The sequence below is a fragment of the Lepisosteus platostomus genome, chromosome 25 (genome assembly GCF_059453375.1).
Source record: "Lepisosteus platostomus isolate fLepPlt1 chromosome 25, fLepPlt1.hap1, whole genome shotgun sequence".
Lineage (NCBI taxonomy): Eukaryota > Metazoa > Chordata > Actinopteri > Semionotiformes > Lepisosteidae > Lepisosteus > Lepisosteus platostomus.
This window is the reverse complement of record NC_142635.1, coordinates 3172259-3193737: the sequence shown is the minus strand read 5'-3', so window position 1 is coordinate 3193737 and position 21479 is coordinate 3172259. Positions and strand designations below refer to the sequence as shown.

General features: G+C 51.8%; 1 protein-coding gene across 3 annotated transcripts; it reads right to left on the bottom strand.

Annotated features, from left to right (window-relative positions):
• Positions 1-53: 53 nt before the first annotated feature.
• On the bottom strand, positions 54-17519 carry zyx (zyxin). 3 transcript variants are annotated; one of them, XM_088619750.1, is made up of 10 exons: positions 17140-17519; positions 12133-12366; positions 11273-11493; positions 9251-9346; positions 7884-8735; positions 7271-7391; positions 6308-6477; positions 5112-5290; positions 3937-4057; positions 54-3850 (listed from the first exon to the last, which is right to left on the bottom strand). In XM_088619750.1, the coding sequence occupies exons 2-10, from the start codon at positions 12359-12361 to the stop codon at positions 3737-3739; spliced, it is 2103 nt and encodes a 700-aa protein (XP_088475876.1). In that variant the 5' UTR covers positions 12362-12366; positions 17140-17519; the 3' UTR covers positions 54-3736. The 3 variants fall into 3 exon arrangements, with proteins under 3 accessions (XP_088475876.1, XP_088475878.1, XP_088475877.1); XM_088619752.1 differs by lacking the exon at positions 17140-17519 and adding an exon at positions 16882-17093; XM_088619751.1 differs by lacking the exon at positions 17140-17519 and adding an exon at positions 13684-14086.
• Positions 17520-21479: the final 3960 nt, after the last annotated feature.

Sequence of the window (21479 nt, the reverse complement as noted above, 5' to 3'; positions counted from 1 at the left end):
CGTTAGATCATTTCAAAAGAGGTCGACAGCACATCCCAGTGAAAGATCCGAGCCGCCATACAAATCAAACTTTATTGTTCATCATTTGCAAGTGACAGCGAGAACGTTTTCAAGTCGCTACAGCCAACATCCGGGAGGCCAGAGCCACAAGGGAATACAGAACAGGCCCTGTTCAACTGTAACAAAGTATCGGAAGCCAAACCAAAAAGAAAGTAACCCCCACCCCCCTCCCCCGAAGACACGCGCAAAATCAGTATAAAAGTCGCTCAGAGTGTGCATCTGTGAAACATCCCCAAGTCGGATCGTAGGAGGGGGAGAGGGAGAGGTGCCGAAGTTTGACTGGCGGATGGCCATTTGACCCCATCGATGCGGCTGGGCATCTTACTGGATCTGTCCGAGGAAGCCACCTCGAGCAAGGATCCAGCTGCTGTGCCCCAGCTGGGATTTGAACCCACAAACCTCCAGTCAGAAGAGCATCTGCAGGGATGTAATACTGTAAAGAAGGCAGAAAACCCTTAACTCTCAGCGTTAAAGAGGGAAGGAGAGGGGGAAAAAAAAAGAGCTGTGGCAGGGTTAATATCTCGAGCATCGCGATCGCAGTACTGAGAAGGAAAGGCCAGGTCTTGCTCTTCGTTAACACTGATCGCAATTCTTCTGGAATGAAGAGAAAGGAGGACAGAAAGGGAAGGAATGTTTTGTTCCAGATGGCTTATCACTCTTAAAATACTACACTGTTACAAAGAAATCATAAATGCGAAAAACAAAAAACACAAAAAATGAAAATGCATATAATACTTAAAGTGAAATAATGCAAACGCGTTTGCAGAAAAATGAAAAGGCTTGGCCGCAAACTCATAGATCGCTTTTTAAACGCGTCTCGTTTGAAAGCGTCGCTCTGGGTGGCTTTTGAAATAAAAGCTACAATTGCCTGCTGCTCTTTTTAGCCAGAAAATGAATGAAGCCATCGCCCCTAAAAACACTGATCTCACTAAAAACGGCAATACTGCAGCTGGAGTATTTCCTACACATTATTCCAAGAACATGCTGGCATGCCCCTGCTACAGTAACATATTCATATTCTCAGACTTTACTGTGACCTTTATTAGTTAATGAGCTTGCAGCCTCCCACTGACACCCAGAGTAGTCAGACACTCCAGGCTGGACTGGACTGTGAGCCAGATTAGTTCATCACCGAGATTATAAATCTCCCATTGACACTGACAGAGCAGTCGGAGCCTCTCCAGGCTGCACCACACTGACTTTACTGTAAACTGGATAAATGACTGACATCGCAGTCTCCCCTTGACACAGACCGAACAGTCCGAGTCTACATCCGCCTCTGCATTTCCCCACCCCCCATCGGTTGCATAATATTTTTTAAAACATTCAGTACTTCAATAAAACATACAAAAAACAAAAAGCTGCTTTGTTCAGTAGGAAAAGTTAGTGCTCATTTCAGCTGCCGGGAAGCAGCTGCTGGATTATCACAGTTGGATCGACACAAATGCATTCTTCCACTCGGATTACGCGAGGCGATGGAGGTTCCTAGGAGCAGTTACTGGCGAGAATGCGTGCAGCGATCGCTCTCCATGGGACAGAGCTCAAGCCATGCAGGTTTCAGAGCTCAGCGCAACTCAGTCCTGTGTGAAGGGGTGCTCCCCTCCTCCCACCCCTAAGGGAGAGCCAGGATATACACACACCACTTCTGCACAGAGCCAGGGGACTAGGCAACCCGGATTTCACAGCTTCTCCCCAACACGCCCTCACCCCCGTCTCCCAGCACCGGCTCAGAGCGTCGCCCGTATCGACGCTGATCTCGCCGACCCAAACAGAAATAGCCTTTGTTCTGCCAAGGACGCCTACCTGACTCAAGGCAAGATCTATAACACCGAGCTGTCTCCCCTCCCCCAGCTGGGACGGCACTCCACTATACTCTTCGGGCAGATGGCACTCACTGTCCCCCCCTGCTGGTTTGACGCAGAATCCAGGCACCGGCATCATGGGAGATGTAGTCCGAAATCCAATTTCCGACGCGGGCCGAGACTTCAGTCCGCAACATGGCCCACAATGCCCATGCCGCTTCTGCGACCACCTCCTGATCACAGCGCCAGCTGCTTTTCCCCACGCTTCTCCACATCACAGGCCCCTCCCCTGGTCAACAACACCCAAACACCCATCGAGCATCAGGAACTGAATCGGCTCCATCGAGACTGGGGATTGGATTAGCGGCCCGGTACCTAATGTTTTTGGTAAAGCCTGAAACCAACCTCCCGACTTGAAACATTTCAAATCCGACTTTGGACCACACGAATCGAACCCCTCCCGTGCCTATGAGTCAGTCATAATTCGAACCCTCATTACCAAGCCATTAAACACTGCTTCCGTTTGTACTTTTCTCTCATTCATCCATCTTTCTCTCCTGTCCAACAGTGTCCTCTTCATCGACTACTCTGGTCTACCATTCCGGTACGGGTCACGAGGTCACCAGATCGATTCATTCACCCTGGTCTACTTGCGAAAGCCTGACTCATTTGGCAAGCCAGGCGGCCATGGGTTCAGCATCTGAGGAATAACTAACCAACTACCTTCAGTAAAGCAATGAGCAGCTACTTGTCTCGGAGACCAAAACTGGGTCAAACCGTAAACCCACAAGCAGGTTTTCCTTGCAGAAGGTCCAACAAACCTCTGCTCACAACTGCCACTGAGTGAAACGCCTGGAATCTGATGGGTGGAAAAGGTCAAACATTTAACAGTTTAGTTATTATACAACTCCTATAATTAAAACTTTCACTAATTACATTATTAACCTATTCGATAACTAGCATTATCCTACTATAGATAACAGCCTAGCCAACTACATTAAACCTATTAGATAGTTTATTGACTTATTAGCCTACTAATAGCCTAGGTAAATGAGTACATTAACCAACTAGTTTGCAGACTGACTAGTTTGCAGCTGGTTAGTCACTAAAGAGATGGAGTGACTAACTTATAAACCTGAAGTTGTAGTAGTAGCCTGCTAGATAATTGTCCGACTAATTGGGTGGTTAATAAGTAGTGGTTCACCTGCCAATTAACATTAGTCTAAAGCAACAGACTGCTTCACTGTTTCAAGCAGCGGTAGAATCTTGCTGGCAGGAGTTATCAAAACGCTGAACGATTTCCTAATTAAACGAGCACAATGTGTTTAACAGCCAGCACGACTTCCTCATCAGTGTAATGAGAATAACAGTCATTATCCAGCCTCAGCGCCCACAGAAAACTAACCAGCAGAGTGACTATGTAACTAAATTCCTAACCATTATTAACGATTATTAATTAGCCAAGATAACAGACCAATCAATGACTACCAGGCTGACTAGTTTGATACATGCCTAACTGCACAACTAACCAGTGATGGGTGAACCAGCTCTTTCTGTATTCTAGTTAATATTTGTTACCAACTACAGAGTGCGAGATGTGGTGAGCTGCCCTCAAGCTTTCTCCAGCATCCGTAGGACGAAACTGAAGCACTATTTCTGAACACGCGCCACCTTTCGATCACCTTGGCAATTCTAGGGATTAGTTTAGGGAGCGACTGACAGTGTGGCTTACAATAAGGATTATTATGATGACTTCAGCTATTACGAATCCACTGACTGTAACACTGCAGGACTTGGCTGTAAGCAAGAGTCTGTAGCTGGGGAGCAAAGGTATCCAGGAGCAACCCCCATTGATGGACAGGGGCCTCGGCCAATCAGTTGGCAGCTTGCTTGGCTCGGTGGGTGTGGCACTTAAGGCAGAGGATCCGGCCGTCCAATGGGTAACAGCCATCCGAGTCCGCCTCAATGGAGAGGGGGCGGGCGCAGTCCTGCCAATCACAGACAGAGGGAGGGGTCAGTTCACGGAGATGAGCTGGAAAACAGCCCTTCAGCACAGCACTGACTGTTTCCTCACCTCACAGCGATAGCACTTGAGGTGGAAGTTCTTGTCCAGAGCAACGACTCGCACCGTCTCCTCGCTGCCAGGGTCGGGCACGATGGGCTCCTTACAGCTCACACACTGCGGGGAGAAACGCCTGGAGGAGGGGGAGAAAGGGAGGATTAACACAGTCCATGCACAGGCCCCGAAACTGGACTCCATCTTGGCTCCCACGGCCCCATCTAGGACTGCTTAACATGAAGATAATACACGCTACAGATAGAATAAAGGTAATTTCCCGACGTTACAAAACACAGAATAAGATGGGATGTTAATAGAGAGACACCAAATGGTCTCTTCAGTACAATAGCGATGCAATGAGGGAAGACATCCAAGAGTCCACAATAACACTGAATAGTGAAACTGGAGCCAGATGGCAGCCATCTTGGCTCCCTTCACTTTACCAAGTCCAGGCATCTGAGAATCCTTATAGACTACTGCCAGCACAAGACCGACTGATCGCAAATCCGTGGCACTCTGTAAATACAGTCTGAACCACCCATCAGAGACCAAGAACACAAACCTCTTACTGCACAAACTTCCAGAGCAAAGCAGCAGGCAGGAAAGACTACAGATTGTCACCCGTTTCATAAACCTCCCTCAGGGAGACGCTAGCGGTCCATTAAAAACCGGAACCACGCTGCCCCCACATGGACACCAGCACTACATCTCCCATCATCACTCAGAACTGTAGGCCCCGCCCCCTCCGATTCAGAAGAGGAGGAACTGTGGGAAATGTAGTTTTCTACAGAGATCAGAGACAGATCGGCCGGGAATAGGCACACTAGCACTAGCCCATCTGAACAGCTTCTTTCCCAGGGCCGTCTTTGCACTGAACCAGAAGAGTTACATGTGCCCTGTCCTAGTGATGTCTACGAGTCTGGTGTGCGTAGACTTTCCGCAGCACCAAGTAGACCCAAGTCAATTTCCTGCCCATGAAACGCACTTGGGCAAATCAAGGCGATTGTGCTTGACTACAACATCAGCGAGGGACTTGGCAGGCTGGAGCTGATTCGAGATCCGTGCCCAAGAATCAGCAGCGCTCACAGGCCAATGGAGCCAGACTGGCGAGACCGGCGGGGCAGACAGGCTACCGAGAGGCCCGCGGCACAGAGCGGAGGTTCTGGCCTCCTCTGCCGGATTACACGGACCGGTGGTAGTCGGGGACGCAGTACGGCTGATCGGCGTCGTCGGTGATGAAGGGCGCCCCCTCCAGGCTGCAGCCGCACTGGACACAGCGGAAGCAGTGGGCGTGGAAGGAGCGGCCCACCGCCCTCAGGACGCGGTCGCTGATCTTCTCCTTGCAGTGGGAGCACTGCTCCAGCGAGCTCTGGGAGGGACAGAGAGAGAGAGACAAACCGCCCATGAACTCCACTGAGCCCGGCTGGCCTGTAAGACTACATTTCCCAGCAGCCCCCAGGCACTTCCTTGTTCCCAAGCCGGGCGTGTGAAAGGGTTCAATCTTCATGCTGCAGCTGATCAGGAAGGGACACAGAAACAGGGAGTGCTGATGACCCCCCACGCCCGTGAAGCGCAAACTGCCAGTGACGAGTTAGCAATCAGGTTATTGATTACGAGGGGGTTGTTTGTTCACAGAGTACCACTTTTGGACTCTAGCTTTCCCAGAGGTGAGAGATCATGGGTTACTGATCACTAAAGGTGTAGCAGTCCTCGAACTGCGGCCCAGCCGAGAGATCCTGTGCTATTTATCATGCGTTATCGACCACTCACGGTGTCGCAGTCCTCCAACTGGGGCGTGCCCCCCAGGTGAGTTATTGATTATGAGTTATTGATCACTCACAGTGTAGCAGTCCTCGCACTGCGGCTTGCCCTCCAGGTGAGTTATTGATTATGAGTTATTGATTATGGCTTATTGATCACTCACAGTGTAGCAGTCCTCGCACTGCGGCTTGCCCTCCAGGTGAGTTATTGATTATGAGTTATTGATTATGGCTTATTGATCACTCACAGTGTAGCAGTCCTCGCACTGCGGCGTGCCCCCCAGGTGAGTTATTGATTATGGCTTATTGATCACTCACAGTGTAGCAGTCCTCGCACTGCCGTGTGCCCCCCAGGTGAGTTATTGATTATGAGTTATTGATTATGAGTTATTGATCACTCACAGTGTAGCAGTCCTCGCACTGCGGCTTGCCCCCCAGGTGAGTTATTGATTATGAGTTATCGATTATGGCTTATTGATCACTCACAGCGTAGCAGTCCTCACACTGCAGCGTGCCCCCCAGGTGAGTTATTGATTATGAGTTATTGATCACTCACAGTGTAGCAGTCCTCGCACTGCGGCGTGCCCCCCAGGTGAGTTATTGATTATGAGTTATTGATCACTCACAGTGTAGCAGTCCTCGCACTGCGGCTTGCCCCCCAGGTCGTAGAACTGCAGGCCCTGCAGGGTGCGGCAGCAGCTGACGCACACGAAGCACTCGGAGTGGAAGAGCTTGTCCATGGCCCGCACAGCAGGCTGGGAGCGCGACAGGGGCTGCGAGCAGTGGGCGCAGCAGTCTGAGGAGGAAGCCAGAAGAGAGCGCTACACACACAGACACACGCCACAGCCTCACAAACACTGGAATTCGAATTCTCTCAAAACATTACCTACCCCTTCTCAAGTCAGAACTTTGGCCTCTTTAAGGAATGTGGCCCAGAGTTTTCAGAGGGTCTACAGCTCCCTGTTCGCCCCCCCTGACTTGCCAGTTTGCCTAGAGCGCCCTCTAGTGGTACAACACTGAAAGTGCAGAACTCAAACAGCACTTCAAGCTTCATTATCCTTCAGTTGGGGGGGGGAGATCCGTTTTACAGCTGGGTCCAAAATAAGGAACACGACAATAACAGGATGCACATACATGAAATCCTGATCACCCTGAGCCGAAACAACAGCAGGAAAGTAACTAGTGAACAAAAGACACAAACACAACAGGCCGCCTCTGAAGGTGCAACCTGGCTTGGAGCCATCAGCACAGATCGTCACACAGGGCTCTCAATGGGCTTATAAACGCAGAGATCAATGTGGTGGATGTAATTAGCGACTAGACGTCCCCTCCTGCCAACCAAGAGAAGAACAACCAGTGTCGGTCAGACGCTGCCCCCACATGGACACCAGCACTACATCTCCCATCATCACTCAGAACTGTAGGCCCCGCCCCCTCCGATTCAGAAGAGGAGGAACTGTGGGAAATGTAGTTTTCTACAGAGATCAGAGACAGATCGGCCGGGAATAGGCACACTAGCACTAGCCCGGATCGAGACTGGACGACATGGGAAAACGCCTGTTCGGCAGTGGAACAGACTCTGTGCTGACCTGTGCTTGGAGCGTGGATCTGAGGAGGGTTCTCCATGTCCTTGATGAACCTCTGAGTCAGTTTCTCCAGCTCCTCCACCTCCCTCATCGAGAGTGGAGCCCCAGAGCCAGCGGCAGAGGACTTGAGAGAGAGAGACAGGGCATTATAATAACAATAATTAATAAAAATAAATTATAATAATACACTTATATAGCACTCTTCTGCACGCTTTATTCAAAATGTTTAACAACACAGAGTCAGGACCTTGGTTTTGCATTTCAACTGATGGACGGTGGCTTTTTTATAGTAAAGTGCCCCCCCATCGCTAGACTGAGGCATTAGGACCCACCCAGACTGCAGGGTGAGCGCCCCCTATTGATCCTACTAACACCTCTTCCAGCAGCAACCTGCGCTTTCCCAGGAGTCTCCCCTCCAGGTACTGACCAGGCTCACACTTGCTGAGCTCCAGGGGGCTGGCAGTTGTGAGCTGCAGAGTATATAGAGGAACTGGCAAAACCATTTCCAACAACAGGAAATTTCACAATAAAGCTCAATTACCTAATAAAGCTAATTCAGACATGGGTTAAGCCATTACTCATTTAAATGGAATGAAACTTTTTTTTTTACACTTACGGTTAGACCTTCTGTTCCCACAGGTGGCTTCTGGGAACTTTTAGCGCCAAACGGAGAGCTCTGATTGGATCGGGGAGCCTGGCTCACAGTTGGAGAGCCACTGCTGTTGGCCGACGCCAGCTGGCTGACAGAAGATGGGGGACTAGAAATGGACGCAGTGGAAGAGGGGACCGAGGTCACAGGTGCGCTCTTGCTGGCTGGCGGGGGCTGACTAACGCCTTGAGTGGAGACACCAACAAATCCGGGTCCAGAGCCCTTATTTGCTGAGGCAGGTTGACTGACTGAGGCCTTATTAGCAGGCAGAGAGGAGAAACTACTGGAGGGGGGTCCCACTGCAGAGGCTGGTTTCTGACTGTTTGAGATGCCGACGCCGAAAGTGGGAGCCGGCTTCGGGGCCACGGAGGGGCCTTTACTGGCCGGCGGTGCTTGACGGACAACCGGGAAGGAGCCCTGATTGGCCGGCGGTGCTTGACGGACAACCGGGAAGGAGCCCTGATTGGCCGGCGGTGCTTGACGGACAACCGGGGAGGAGCCCTGATTGGCCGGCGGTGCTTGACGGACAACCGGGGAGGAGCCCTGATTGGCCGGCGGTGCTTGACGGACAACCGGGGAGGAGCCCTGATTGGCCGGCGGTGCTTGACGGACAACCGGGGAGGAGCCCTGATTGGCCGGGGGTCCAGTCTCTCTGATCGTCTGCCTGGCCCGCAGCTCTTGGGCCCAGGGAGCAGGTGGTGGGCGGTCCATGGAGTCAGCAGGGGGCAGGAAGGAGAGGGGAGGCTTTGGGGCCGTGGGCGGAGGGCCCGACGACTTGGGGGGCACCTTGGTAGGTTCAGCTGGCAATGTGCTCGGCAACTGTACAGGAAGAAAAGTAAATTCAGAAAGAGCAGCAGGTGATAGTCCTGTATCGTATATGGATACTCTCACTTTGAAGTAATGCCAAGTCAGTCAACATGACGCAACGTCCAGTCAGTACACCTGCACTAACTCTGCCATGTTCTCTTCCTCCGATCTGGAATTCTCCTGAAGCAGCTGGCACAGGATACAGATCTGCCTCCCCCTCCGTCTACCTACCCACTGTGTGTCACTGTTCATAAGTGAATCACAACTCTTAACCCACACAGCTCTGCACCAAGTCAGCTGAGCTTCGCAAGTGCTGATACAATACTGACTCACAGTATTACACACAGATTTCTAGGTGAAGGGGTGAACCCCTGAATACTGTCACAGTCTGGACACCTGTGAACACAGCAGAGACAGGAAGGAGCTTTTATTCAGACGCACTGATTCACCGCCACACCCCGGCTCTCGGTCTCGTTCGGCGCAGCAGTACCGCCAGCCATTTCCCTCCCTGCCCCCCCGCTCCTCACCTTGGGATTGAACGGCCCGCTGGTCTCCATCTCCGTCAGCAGGCTGGTGAGCGAGTTTATCTCCCGATCAAAGCTGGTCTGTTTCTCGAAGCTCCTCTGCCCCACAGACAGACAGACAGAAAAGCAGGCGGATAAGTCCGCGTCTGGGCCTCAATCACTCGCCACACGAGACAAAAAAAACACATTCCACGAGCCGTTCGAGTGCACAAGTCGTGGAATCATCTCGATTACATCTGCGCCAGGAAGGTCTGGCAGAATTTCCTTGACCGTGCCGACGGGACCGGTCCCTATAAAGCAGACTATAACGTCGATCGCGATAATCAGTGCGACAAAAATGGGTTTTATAGGTGGCCTCCATATGACTTAAGTTTAATAAGTCATCCAATGCAAAACAGGAGCTGAGCTACAAATCGAGCAGCTCGTAAACAACCCAGAGCTCTGTCCGATCTGTTTCCCATTCCCATGTTTCGCTAATTTCCTCATGGCTTTATCCAATTCGCCAACGAGGGGGAGCCGGAGCCTATCCTGGCCGGCCACGGGCGCAAGGCAGGGCACGCCCTGGGCAGGACGCCAGTCCATCACAGGGCACAGACACAGGTTAACCCACCGGCCTGTCGTTGGACTGTGGGAGGAAACCAGAGCACCCAGAGGACACCCACGTGAACACCGGGTGAACACGCAAACTGCCCGCAGACAGCACCCCAGAAACTGAAGCCACAGCACCAGCACTGCGAGGCAGAGAAGCTGACCACTGCACCACATTAGCTGGTCAGTTTATAGGGGGGGGATAGAACTACAGCCAATATGGCCACACTATACTGCCCGGCAGGTTTGTAGTTTCATATATAAAAAAAAGATCCAGACTAGGCCAAGAAAATGAAAAGGCCCTCAAAAGTACAATGTTGTTAAAATGTGTCCAAAGTGAGCCACAGAGCACACGAGACAAAAACACAGGCAGCAGAAGAATGATTGCTTTCTAGTCCAGGCTTGTTTCTACTGCAGGGCGCCGTTTAAATTTAGGGTCTGAAAACGCAGGGGCAGATTCACGACCTAAGTGGCGCAGGAACCAGTAAGAAGCAGTACCAGCCGGACGAGCAGGCGACACGGACAGCGGACTCCAGCGCTCGGGAAACCGAGGTCGAAGACTGCGTGAACTCCCGAGACACAGGATGACAAATCGGAGACTTGCCCAACTTTCTCGGGTGACTTTTTGATATTTTTCCCCACCCACGCGCGCCGAAGTGGCGCACACACACAAAAAAAAAGTTTATCCCGAGTTCCTGAGACTCCTTTCCCGAAAAATCCCGAGTCGTGTCCTTTAGGATCTCGGAACCCCAGCCAGTCCTACATGGCTGGAAAGGTCGGAAATCCTTAACGTCACCCCTCTAACAGACATGGGGGAGAACCTGCTAGATCTTGTGGTATTCCTGGCAGCTGCTTCTCCTTGTTGTTGTTGTTTCCTGGACTGGACTACAAACACTGCTGCGTCATGGCCTGTGACTCTGGAGCCAAGCAGCACAGGAATGTACACTGAACCGGACTCTCCAGAGCACTGCTGCCTCACAGGGGTTCAATTCCTGGGATGTTGTCTGGGTGGAGTTTGCATGTTCTCCCTACGTCAGCACGGGATCCCTCCCACAATCCAAATATATATCTTTAACAAAAAGTGCAACTCTTAACATAACGTAAAAGCTCTAGCAAGTGATATAAAGTTCTTAGAAGGGTGATTGTCCACTGGATCTTTTCGAATTGCTCAATCACAGTGTGACCACTGGGTCAGTCGTCCATAGCATTGCTTTAAACCCGTCTTGGCTCTGAGATTGTCCAGAAATATACTGGCAGGTCAACAGCCTTGAGGGAAAACTGTGTGTGAATTTGTGTCTGTGTGGCCCGTGATGGACTGACATCCCACCCAGGGTGTACCCTGCCTTGCTCCCATTGCTTGCTGGTACAGGCCCCAGCTCCCTCCAAGACCCCGAACTGGAGGAGGCAGCTGGAAAACGGACAGACTGGTGCACTCACCGGAGCATTGCAGGCTGGAGGGAGCGGAGGAGGAGGAGGTGGGGGAGGAGGGAGGCTGCTTTCTGCCCCGGTGGGCGACGGGATGTCCTCAGGAGGGGGCGGTGGCGGGGGTTCTGGAAAGGCAGGGGGCGGGGCCTCGGACGCGGGGGGTGTGGTCTGATATTCTGGGGGTGGGGCTGGCAGGTCAGAGTCATCCAATGGTGGAGGAGGGGGAGGGAATTCTGACAGACAGAGGGAGAAACGGAGCTCAGGTGACAAATGAGGACAGGTTGGTCATTTGATCCAAGACGCTTGTCTGATTGCAAGCGGAATACTGTTCCAAGGATCATACCCAGCTATTTCTTTATGAATCTCTCAGTATCGGCTTCAAAAAGCCAAGTTTGAGACAGGACCTCTGTCGTTAAGTCCAGTGAGAGCTACACCACTCCTCCAGTCAGTGTGACTGTGCTGGGGGCACAGTGGGGCTCTCAGTGTTGTCAGTGAGAGACACAGCTCCTCCAGTGTGACTGTGCTGTGTACATTTAGCACTACGTTACTAGTGTACATATTGAAGATATAATCAGTGCTCAACCCTTATTTGCCAGCACAAGGGGGCATCAAATAAATGCAACAAATAGTTTTAGTTAATAATAAAGTGATTTAGGCTCAGTGGGATTACTACAGCTCATATGAATTTACAAACTCCATCTAAATCACATACTGGAAGAAGGTTCTACAGTCAAAACTGTTTTTTTTCCTTCATCTTTATACATTTCATCATGCAATTACCTTTAGTTTATCACACCTATAATACTACTTCCTACAAAACATTTCACGATTCCCCCATCACGATCCACATAGAACACAAGAAGGCTATTTACCTTCTGTCACTGCGGGAGGAGGCGGGGGCAGCTCTCCCACCCGGCCAATCACAGCAGTGCTGGCCACCGATGTATGACTGGCCGAAGGCTGTGACTGGGTGGAAGAGAGTTTGGGGCGGGGCGGAGCCACAGAAGCAAACTTCTTTGGTGCATTGTAGAAGGAGGGGGCGGAGACATTAAAAGTGAGGGTGGAGCTAACCATCACTGGCTTGCTGGAGTCGGACATCATGGACACTGCAGAGGACGAGAGAGGCAGAGGTTAACAATGGCGACCTACACAGAACTAACCCCAGAGCAATCTCCGACTGCAGCATACGTTGTACGAGAACTGCAGAGGAAGTGGGACAGTGGGGCTAATACAGACTGATAAGGAATTGCAGAACAAGAGGGAGAGAGAGTGGCGATAATATAGCTGGTTAATCAGTGACCAAACTCCACAACGTGTCAGCGCTGAGGGAGTGTGAGAGACGGGGATGGATGTCAATATACTAGACTGGACACTGCAATATATTAACACACACAATCAGGGAGCATATTTACAACTTTGCCAAGGAAAGGAAGACAAAACATCACACAGACGCAGAGAGAGAGACATCCAAGGACACAAACCACATATTTGCCAGACAGTCAGTCTGCCAGTGATAAATCTCTAACAAAACAGTTGTTAGCTATCTTACAGCTTATGCGATGCTATACAAGCCAAACAATAACCCTCCTGAGATACTATTTTCCTTTAAAAAAACAAACAGACACATTCCATTATTTCAGCCTTTGTCATCTCGAAAAGAGAAGACTATGAGGGGACAAGACAAAAGCATTGAATACGCTCAAAGACACCGATACATTCAACCCAAGAGACTAGGAATGGGAGGGGGGGGCTCTTTACACAGAGGGTGGCGGGAGAGTGGAACAAGCTCTCCAGCCACGTTGTTGAAGCCGACAGCCTGGACACAGACACAGCCGGAAGAGAGACTCGGGTCAATGAACACGAACTCCTCTCTCTCTCTCTCCCCGTGAAGTAACTGTCCTTCTGTTCAGTTAGGATCATAACGGCCCGGTAGAGAGATGTTACGGATTCACGAGAGAACAATAACGGGCGGTGACGACCGTTTATTAACCCTGCTGTGCAGCTCCGACCTCGGGCGGGGTCAGACAGCGGGTCCGTGTTCCGCAAAGTCAGCGCAACTCCGCAACAACACCCAGCAACGTCCAGGTACCCGTTTAAAAGACAGAAACTGTACACAGATAAACAAGAACCGATTTGCCAGGCGGATTAAGAATGAAAAATAACTTCACTGAACGTAGAAGACAACGCTCCTACTGTATGCATGCTTCTCCAAACAAGTTCATTCTCGTGTTTTAAAAGACGCCACGCATCTCGATGGCTCACGATACCGCTAGCTAGTAACAGTAAAAGTATTCATAACTAGATCACTTCAGATAGTTTCCACCACGGCGATTGCACGCACAAATCGTAAGGATTAACAAGAACTAAGCTGGGGGGAAACTGAGGTATGTGTCTATATGTTACGAAAAGCGGCTTAAACTCACATGGAACTGCCGTGTATCTCCCACTAGATGTGCCTTTCGTCTGCCGTGTAACTGTCCCGGCTTAATGGGATTTCTCTTCCTCTCCGATCGCTTCAGCTCCCGTTTTTATAGCTTTGCTGAGAGAACTTTTTCTCAGCAATTCTGCCCCCCCCCCACCCACCACCACCAAGACATTTCCGGCTCGCGCTTCCGCATTTCCGCATCTAACAGCGCCGGCCGCACCTCTCGGGGTCCCGCCGCTTCCTGTGCAGTGACGTCAGTCCACTGATAACTGGGGTTTCGTCACAGCACTCTCGAACTTTAATACACAGAGCTCTCACTGTGTGACTATGCTGTAGTGTCCAGTCAGTCAGTCAGGGTCACTGTGCTGTAGTGTCCAGTCAGTCAGTCAGGGTCTCTGTGCTGTAGTGTCCAGTCAGTCAGTCAGGGTCTCTGTGCTGTAGTGTCCAGTCAGTCAGTCAGGGTCTCTGTGCTGTAGTGTCCAGTCAGTCAGTCAGGGTCACTGTGCTGTAGTGTCTCGTCAGTCAGTGTCTCTGTGCTGTAGTGTCCAGTCAGTCAGTCAGTGTCACTGTGCTGTAGTGTCCAGTCAGTCAGTGTCACTGTGCTGTAGTGTCCAGTCAGTCAGTCAGGGTCACTGTGCTGTAGTGTCCAGTCAGTCAGTCAGGGTCTCTGGGCTGTAGTGTCCAGTCAGTCAGTGTCTCTGTGCTGTAGTGCCCAGTCAGTCAGTCAGGGTCACTGTGCTGTAGTGTCCAGTCAGTCAGTCAGTATCACTGTGCTGTAGTGTCCAGTCAGTCAGTGTCTCTGTGCTGTAGTGTCCAGTCAGTCAGTCAGGGTCACTGTGCTGTAGTGTCCAGTCAGTCAGTCAGTATCACTGTGCTGTAGTGTCCAGTCAGTCAGTGTCTCTGTGCTGTAGTGTCCAGTCAGTCAGTGTCTCTGTGCTGTAGTGTCCAGTCAGTCAGTCAGTGTCACTGTGCTGTAGTGTCCAGTCAGTCAGTCAGTATCACTGTGCTGTAGTGTCCAGTCAGTCAGTCAGTGTCACTGTGCTGTAGTGTCCAGTCAGTCAGTGTCACTGTGCTGTAGTGTCCAGTCAGTCAGTCAGGGTCACTGTGCTGTAGTGTCCAGTCAGTCAGTCAGGGTCTCTGGGCTGTAGTGTCCAGTCAGTCAGTGTCTCTGTGCTGTAGTGCCCAGTCAGTCAGTCAGGGTCACTGTGCTGTAGTGTCCAGTCAGTCAGTCAGTATCACTGTGCTGTAGTGTCCAGTCAGTCAGTGTCTCTGTGCTGTAGTGTCCAGTCAGTCAGTGTCTCTGTGCTGTAGTGTCCAGTCAGTCAGTCAGTGTCACTGTGCTGTAGTGTCCAGTCAGTCAGTCAGTATCACTGTGCTGTAGTGTCCAGTCAGTCAGTCAGTGTCTCTGTGCTGTAGTATCCAGTCAATCAGGGTGTGTGGAATTTTTTTTTAATTCTTTTTAGCTCTTTGTGCCCAAAAAGAGAAACAAATATTTAGATCACGTATTGAAAGTCTGGATAGTCTTACATTGTTTTTGGTCTGGATCAGATTCTTTAGCATCAAGCATTTAATCAAATTATTTTTTCCAATATTCATTTATACTACAGTATAAATAAACATAATCTAGAGCGCTATGACTAGGTTGTGTCCGGTGTTCATTTTGTTGACAACATTTATGGTGAAAATGTTCCTCAAGGACCTGCTTTTCATTCTAGTTAACAATGATAAAATGCTCAAGAAAATAATCTACAATGATGATAAAAAAGATTCAATTGGTTTCCATTTTTGTCTGAGTTAATTAAGACAAGACAAAATGATGTGTTAAACTAAAACTCATACTGGAATCAATTTCATCACAAGGTTCTCCATTTGTGTATTTACTGTCTAACATGTTACTTTCTGTCCACATGGACTAGAAGAGTCCAGAGCCCTGTGACTGGGCTGTCAGTGTGTCCACAGGGACTAGAAGAGTCTAGAGCCCTGTGACTGGGCTGTGTCAGTATGTCCACAGGGACTAGAAGAGTCTAGAGCCCTGTGACTGGGCTGTGTCAGTGTCCACAGGGACTAGAAGAGTCCAGAGCCCTGTAACTGGGCTGTGTCAGTGTCCACAGGGACTAGAAGAGTCCAGAGCCCTGTGACTGGGCTGTGTCAGTGTGTCCACAGGGACTAGAAGAGTCTAGAGCCCTGTGACTGGGCTGTGTCAGTGTGTCCACAGGGACTAGAAGAGTCTAGAGCCCTAGGACTGGGCTGTGTCAGTGTGTCCACAGGGACTAGAAGAGTCCAGAGCCCTGTAACTGGGCTGTGTCAATGTGTCCACAGGGACTAGAAGAGTCTAGAGCCCTGTGACTGGGCTGTGTCAGTGTGTCCACAGGGACTAGAAGAGTCTAGAGCCCTGTGTCTGGGCTGTGTCAGTGTCCACAGGGACTAGAAGAGTCTAGAGCCCTGTGACTGGGCTGTGTCAGTGTGTCCACAGGGACTAGAAGAGTCTAGAGCCCTGTGACTGGGCTGTGTCAGTGTGTCCACAGGGACTAGAAGAGTCTAGAGCCCTGTGACTGGGCTGTGTCAGTGTGTCCACAGGGACTAGAAGAGTCTAGAGCCCTGTGTCTGGGCTGTGTCAGTGTCCACAGGGACTAGAAGAGTCTAGAGCCCTGTGACTGGGCTGTCAGTGTGTCCACAGGGACTAGAAGAGTCCAGAGCCCTGTGACTGGGCTGTGTCAGTGTGTCCACAGGGACTAGAAGAGTCTAGAGCCCTGTGACTGGGCTGTGTCAATGTGTCCACAGGGACTAGAAGAGTCTAGAGCCCTGTGACTGGGCTGTGTCAGTGTGTCCACAGGGACTAGAAGAGTCTAGAGCCCTGTGACTGGGCCATGTCAGTGTACTTGACACAAGCTCGCTCTACATCAATATCAGTGTTAGGTCGTGCATTATGCTTGCAAGTTACAGATAGTGCATATATCTGTCTCTCAGCCAGTCTCCCATTTAGTAGCAAGAGTGTCAGTTTCTTTCCTTGTCCAGTATCAGTCATTTTAAAGAAGGTTAAAGGGAATCGCCAAGTAATCCGCACACACAGCAGGACAGGGGACACAGTGAGAAGAAGGAAGTAACAGGGTTTAGGACGCAGAACTGAAGCAAGCGGTGTAAACACTTGACAACATGAACATGCATTCTCTATGTGATCGAGTCCCGGGATTCACACCTTCTGACTTCCACAGTTGCTTGGCGTGTGGGTCCTGCCAGATGTGGCACCCAGAGGCTCGCTAAATAAAGTTGCCGCGCGTTTCTGACCAGCCTAGCCGGGCGTGGGGGGGAGGGAAAAACCGCGACAGCGGCAGGACGGCGACGCTGGGCAAGGGGTTCGAGGCGGCCAGCAGCAGCTGCCGAGCCTGTCCTGACTAGCGTTTGTGCCCGTTAAACAGCTCGTCTCTCTCGCTCGCTCTCTCTCTCACTCTCTTACCCTGTGCCAGGCTGCTCAAGACTCTTCTCTTCTGCCTGCTGGCTGCCTAGGGGGCTTGAAACACCGGCGAACTCGTCCTCCTCTCTCTCTGTTCTCTGGTCGGGGGGCTGCGCCGCCGTCCTGGTGGGTCCTGTACTGAACTCCCTCTCTCTCTCCCTCTCCCTCTGTTTCTGCCTCTCCCCACCCCCGTCTCTCTCTCTCTCTCTCTCGCTCCTTCCTTCTCTCAGCGCCCCAACAAGTTCCCTCTCGCCGGGAAGAGAGGGCAGGCAGAGGGGCCCACGCCCTCTGGGCAGCCCGTGTTAACTGTGCATCGGGATTATCAACCTCCTTCCCTCCTCCTGCCCCCCGGCTGCTCTCTCCCCCCTCTCCTCCCCTCCCCCCCTTCTCCTCCTCTCTCCCTCTCTCTTAATTTGGATTCTTGCAACATTCTTCACGGTATGACATCAGCGCTCTGCCTGCACTTCCTTGTAAGGTCAGAGGCAGAGAGCGAGGGCTCTGTGTGTGTGTGTGTGCGCCCGCGCGCGCCCCAGGCAGAGGTGAGGGTTGATGAAGTGCAGGTGCCCCGACTTGCACGGCTCCCCCCAGACAGCGAGGGGGGGGGTAACATTACGGGCCGATCGGCCCGCAGCACGAGTCCCTGAAGGCAGACCGTGTGTGTGTGTGTGTGTGTGTGTGTGAGCGAGAGAGAGGATGAGCACACGGTGAGTCAATATGAGCTCATCCCTTCAGGAGCAGACCGCTGGACACTGCCCCCGCCCCCCCCCACAGCCCGCCGAACATCCGCTGTCCGAGAAAGACGAGGGAGACGGCCCAGCTGCTTCTCTGTTTTTTTTTTTGGGGGGGTGGGTTCAGAAGAACTGGAGACCGGTTACAAACGAGAGGGGCCCACCTGACCCGTTTGGTAGTTAGTCGTTTGTTTTTCCGAGCTTCGCATCCAGCTGAGTCTGGGGAGGAGTCAGGGTCGCAGCTTGTTCCACACCCCCACCACCCTCTGTGTAAAGAAGAGCCTCCTGTCCCGACTGGAGGGTCCCATCCAGCTGGGTCTTGAGACAAGCCAGGCTCACGGCTTGAACAACTTGGCCAGGTAGCTTGTTCCTTTGTGCAAAGAAGTGCTAAGACGTTCCACCGTCCCACCACTCTTTGGGTAAAGAAGTACGTGCTGTCCTGATTGGAGGATCTCCTCCAGCCGTGTCTTGAGAGAAGCCAGGGTGTCGGCTTGTTCCACCCTCCCACCACCCTTTGTGTAAAGAAGTGGCCCTCCCTCCCCCCCTAACTCATTCTCCTTTAAAAAAAAAAAACAGTTTCCTGCAGATTCCACTTGAATCCTCGGATATCCTCAGCAGACCCCACTCACGCCCTGTTTCTTCAGCATACGTGTCTCATTCCTGTCTCCAGCCACCCCTCTGCTGCTCTTCTCTGCCTGTCTCTCTAGCGCCCCCTGCAGGCGCCGGTCTGCCATGGACTCTGCTCATCACTCCCTTGTCCCTTTCCAGGAATCCGGATCCATCGTTTCCAAAGTTTTATTCTGGCATCTTCAGCTGGGAACTTGGATCAGGATCCCATTAATGTGTTGTGAATACATGGTTTTGTTGTTGTGTCTTCCTCTTTCTTATCATCCTCTTTAGTATCTCATGTTTTCTCTTTCATGGAATTGCAAGTACTCGTACTCCTCCTGCCTGGGTGATTGCTAAGCTGCTTTTTCTCATCGCAATCGCTCAGAAGTCGTACTCTTTCCCTCGGCGGCTCGCGATCCTGGCCCCGTAATGCGGAACTGGAGGTCGCCCCGGGAGAGAAGCATCTGCCCTGCCAGCCGCACGTTCAAGCCCAGCGGCGGAGGCTTCCGAGGACGGCTCGACTCCGGAGCGTCCGCCGCGGCGCAATACCGGCCGCGTCCACAAGAGCGCAGCATTGCGACACATTTCCGCCCAACCCCCGCGGTCTGCGGCAGCGCCGCCTCCGCACCGGCGCCATCGATCTTCTGAAAACACGCACGGGTGCGACAGGAGGCGCACAAGGAGGAGGAGAAATACTCGGTGTTCTCTTATTTTGGCCATACTGCCACCACGTCTATTAAAACGCCTTTATATTTAATATAAGAGGTAACCCAGCAGCCCCACTGTGTAGCAGGTCAGGGGCCGAGGAGAGAATTTAATTCTCCAGTTGAATTCAGGGGGAACTTTACAACAAAGAGCCAACGGGATCTCTAATGAACAAGTAGGCCAGACCTGCGGCTTAACATCTTGCCTGATCGCCATACTGGGGCCCTGGACTGGCAACTGTGTCCCAGAGGATCAAGCGCCACCTACTGGTCCACCCACGCCACTCTCAAGCCATTTGTTATGTCTATCAGTGTCAGACACTGAAAAAACACGTATGTGTGGTTTGTGGACACTGTTACCAGTCAATACCAGTCAATACCAGTTAGACGGTAACAGCATTTTGATGCACTCAAATACTTAGACCACAATATCATGGCTACAGCAGTTTAATCACCTAAAACACTCACTGACCAGTGAGGACAGGCTCCGTGACCACAGTCTGGACAGAGAAACTGGACACAGGCAGACCTGGCTGTCCAGAGAGGACAGGCTCAGTGACCACAGTCTGGACAGAGAAACTGGACACCGGCAGACCTGGCTTTTCCAGAGAGGACAGGCTCAGTGACCACAGTCTGGACAGAGAAACTGGACACCGGCAGACCTGGCTGTCCAGAGAGGACAGGCTCAGTGACCACAGCCTGGACAGAGAAACTGGACACAGGCAGACCTGGCTGTCCAGAGAGGACAGGCTCAGTGACCACAGTCTGGACAGAGAAACTGGACACTGGCAGACCTGGCTGTCCAGAGAGGACAGGCTCAGTGACCACAGCCTGGACAGAGAAACTGGACACAGGCAGACCTGGCTTTTCCAGAGAGGACAGGCTCAGTGACCACAGTCTGGACAGAGAAACTGGACACCGGCAGACCTGGCTGTCCAGAGAGGACAGGCTCAGTGACCACAGTCTGGACAGAGAAACTGGACACCGGCAGACCTGGCTGTCCAGAGAGGACAGGCTCAGTGACCACAGCCTGGACAGAGAAACTGGACACCAGCAGACCTGGCTGTCCAGAGAGGACAGACTGTGCTCTCCCTGCCGGCAGGGAGAAGCAGAGACAGAGATGCACTTCCTGCTGTGCTGGGAGAAACACACAGGGATTAGAGAAACCTTCTTCCGAACAAATAACAAACCAAATCTCAGCGTTCCCACACCTGCCAGGATCAGTCCTACTGGGAGAGGAAACTGGACAGAGCTGCAGCCCAGTGTGTGATCTCCTGTCCCAGCCTGAGCCACAGAGCGGGAGCCTCTCAGATCACAATATTGTGTTATTTAACGAAATGTCTGCAAGCATGTTCCCGCGGAGTCCTTGAGCTGGCAGGGCAGTAATTCGTCGGTCATGCCAGAGCAGCTCTGGCAATTGGAAGGGGCAGAGAGAGGGAGGCTTATGAGCAGTACTGGGTTCAGTGCCCTTCTCTAATTCAGAACACCTCTCCTCCCGCACTCCCCCTCCCCCTCTCCTCGCCTCTCCTCAGCAGAATGCTAATCTGTGCATCACAGCATCTTATCTGTTTAGTATGTCTCTGAGCGTCCCTCCCCTCCCTGCCTCTCCTAGTGTGAATGCATAATACGTCCCTGACACCCACAGTCTGTGTGTGTGTGTCTGAGGTGATTCATGTGTGCATGTGTGAGTGTCATCTGCCCTCGCATCTCAGAGCTGACTGTGTCCTCTTCCATTCCCCCTCTCCCTCCTCTGCAGCTCCGATAGACAGACACGCCGACACGCAGGCAGGCAGACAGGCAGACAGGCTGACAGGCTGACAGACAGGCTGACAGACAGACACACTGACACGCAGGCAGGCAGACAGGCAGGCAGGCAGACAGGCTGACAGGGAGACATACCGGCTGACAGGCAGACAGGCAGACAGGCAGACAGGGAGACAGGGAGACAGGGAGACAGGCTGACAGGGAGACATTCCGGCTGACAGGCAGACAGGCTGACAGGCTGACAGGCAGACAGGGAGACAGGCAGACAGGGAGACAGGCAGACAGGCTGACAGGCAGACAGGCTGACAGGCAGGCAGACAGGCAGGCAGACAGGCTGACAGGGAGACAGGGAGACAGGGAGACAGACACAGAGAGATTGATCACGGAGAACAGAGAGAGAGAATACGTGATCTCCCGTCCCAGCCTGAGGAACAGTGAACTTGTCTCACAGTAATGCTCAATATGTAAATATTTTATGATATGTCTTTGTTGTAAATGTCTGTCGAATGTATTTTATTTCTATTCTTTGTTGGGTTTC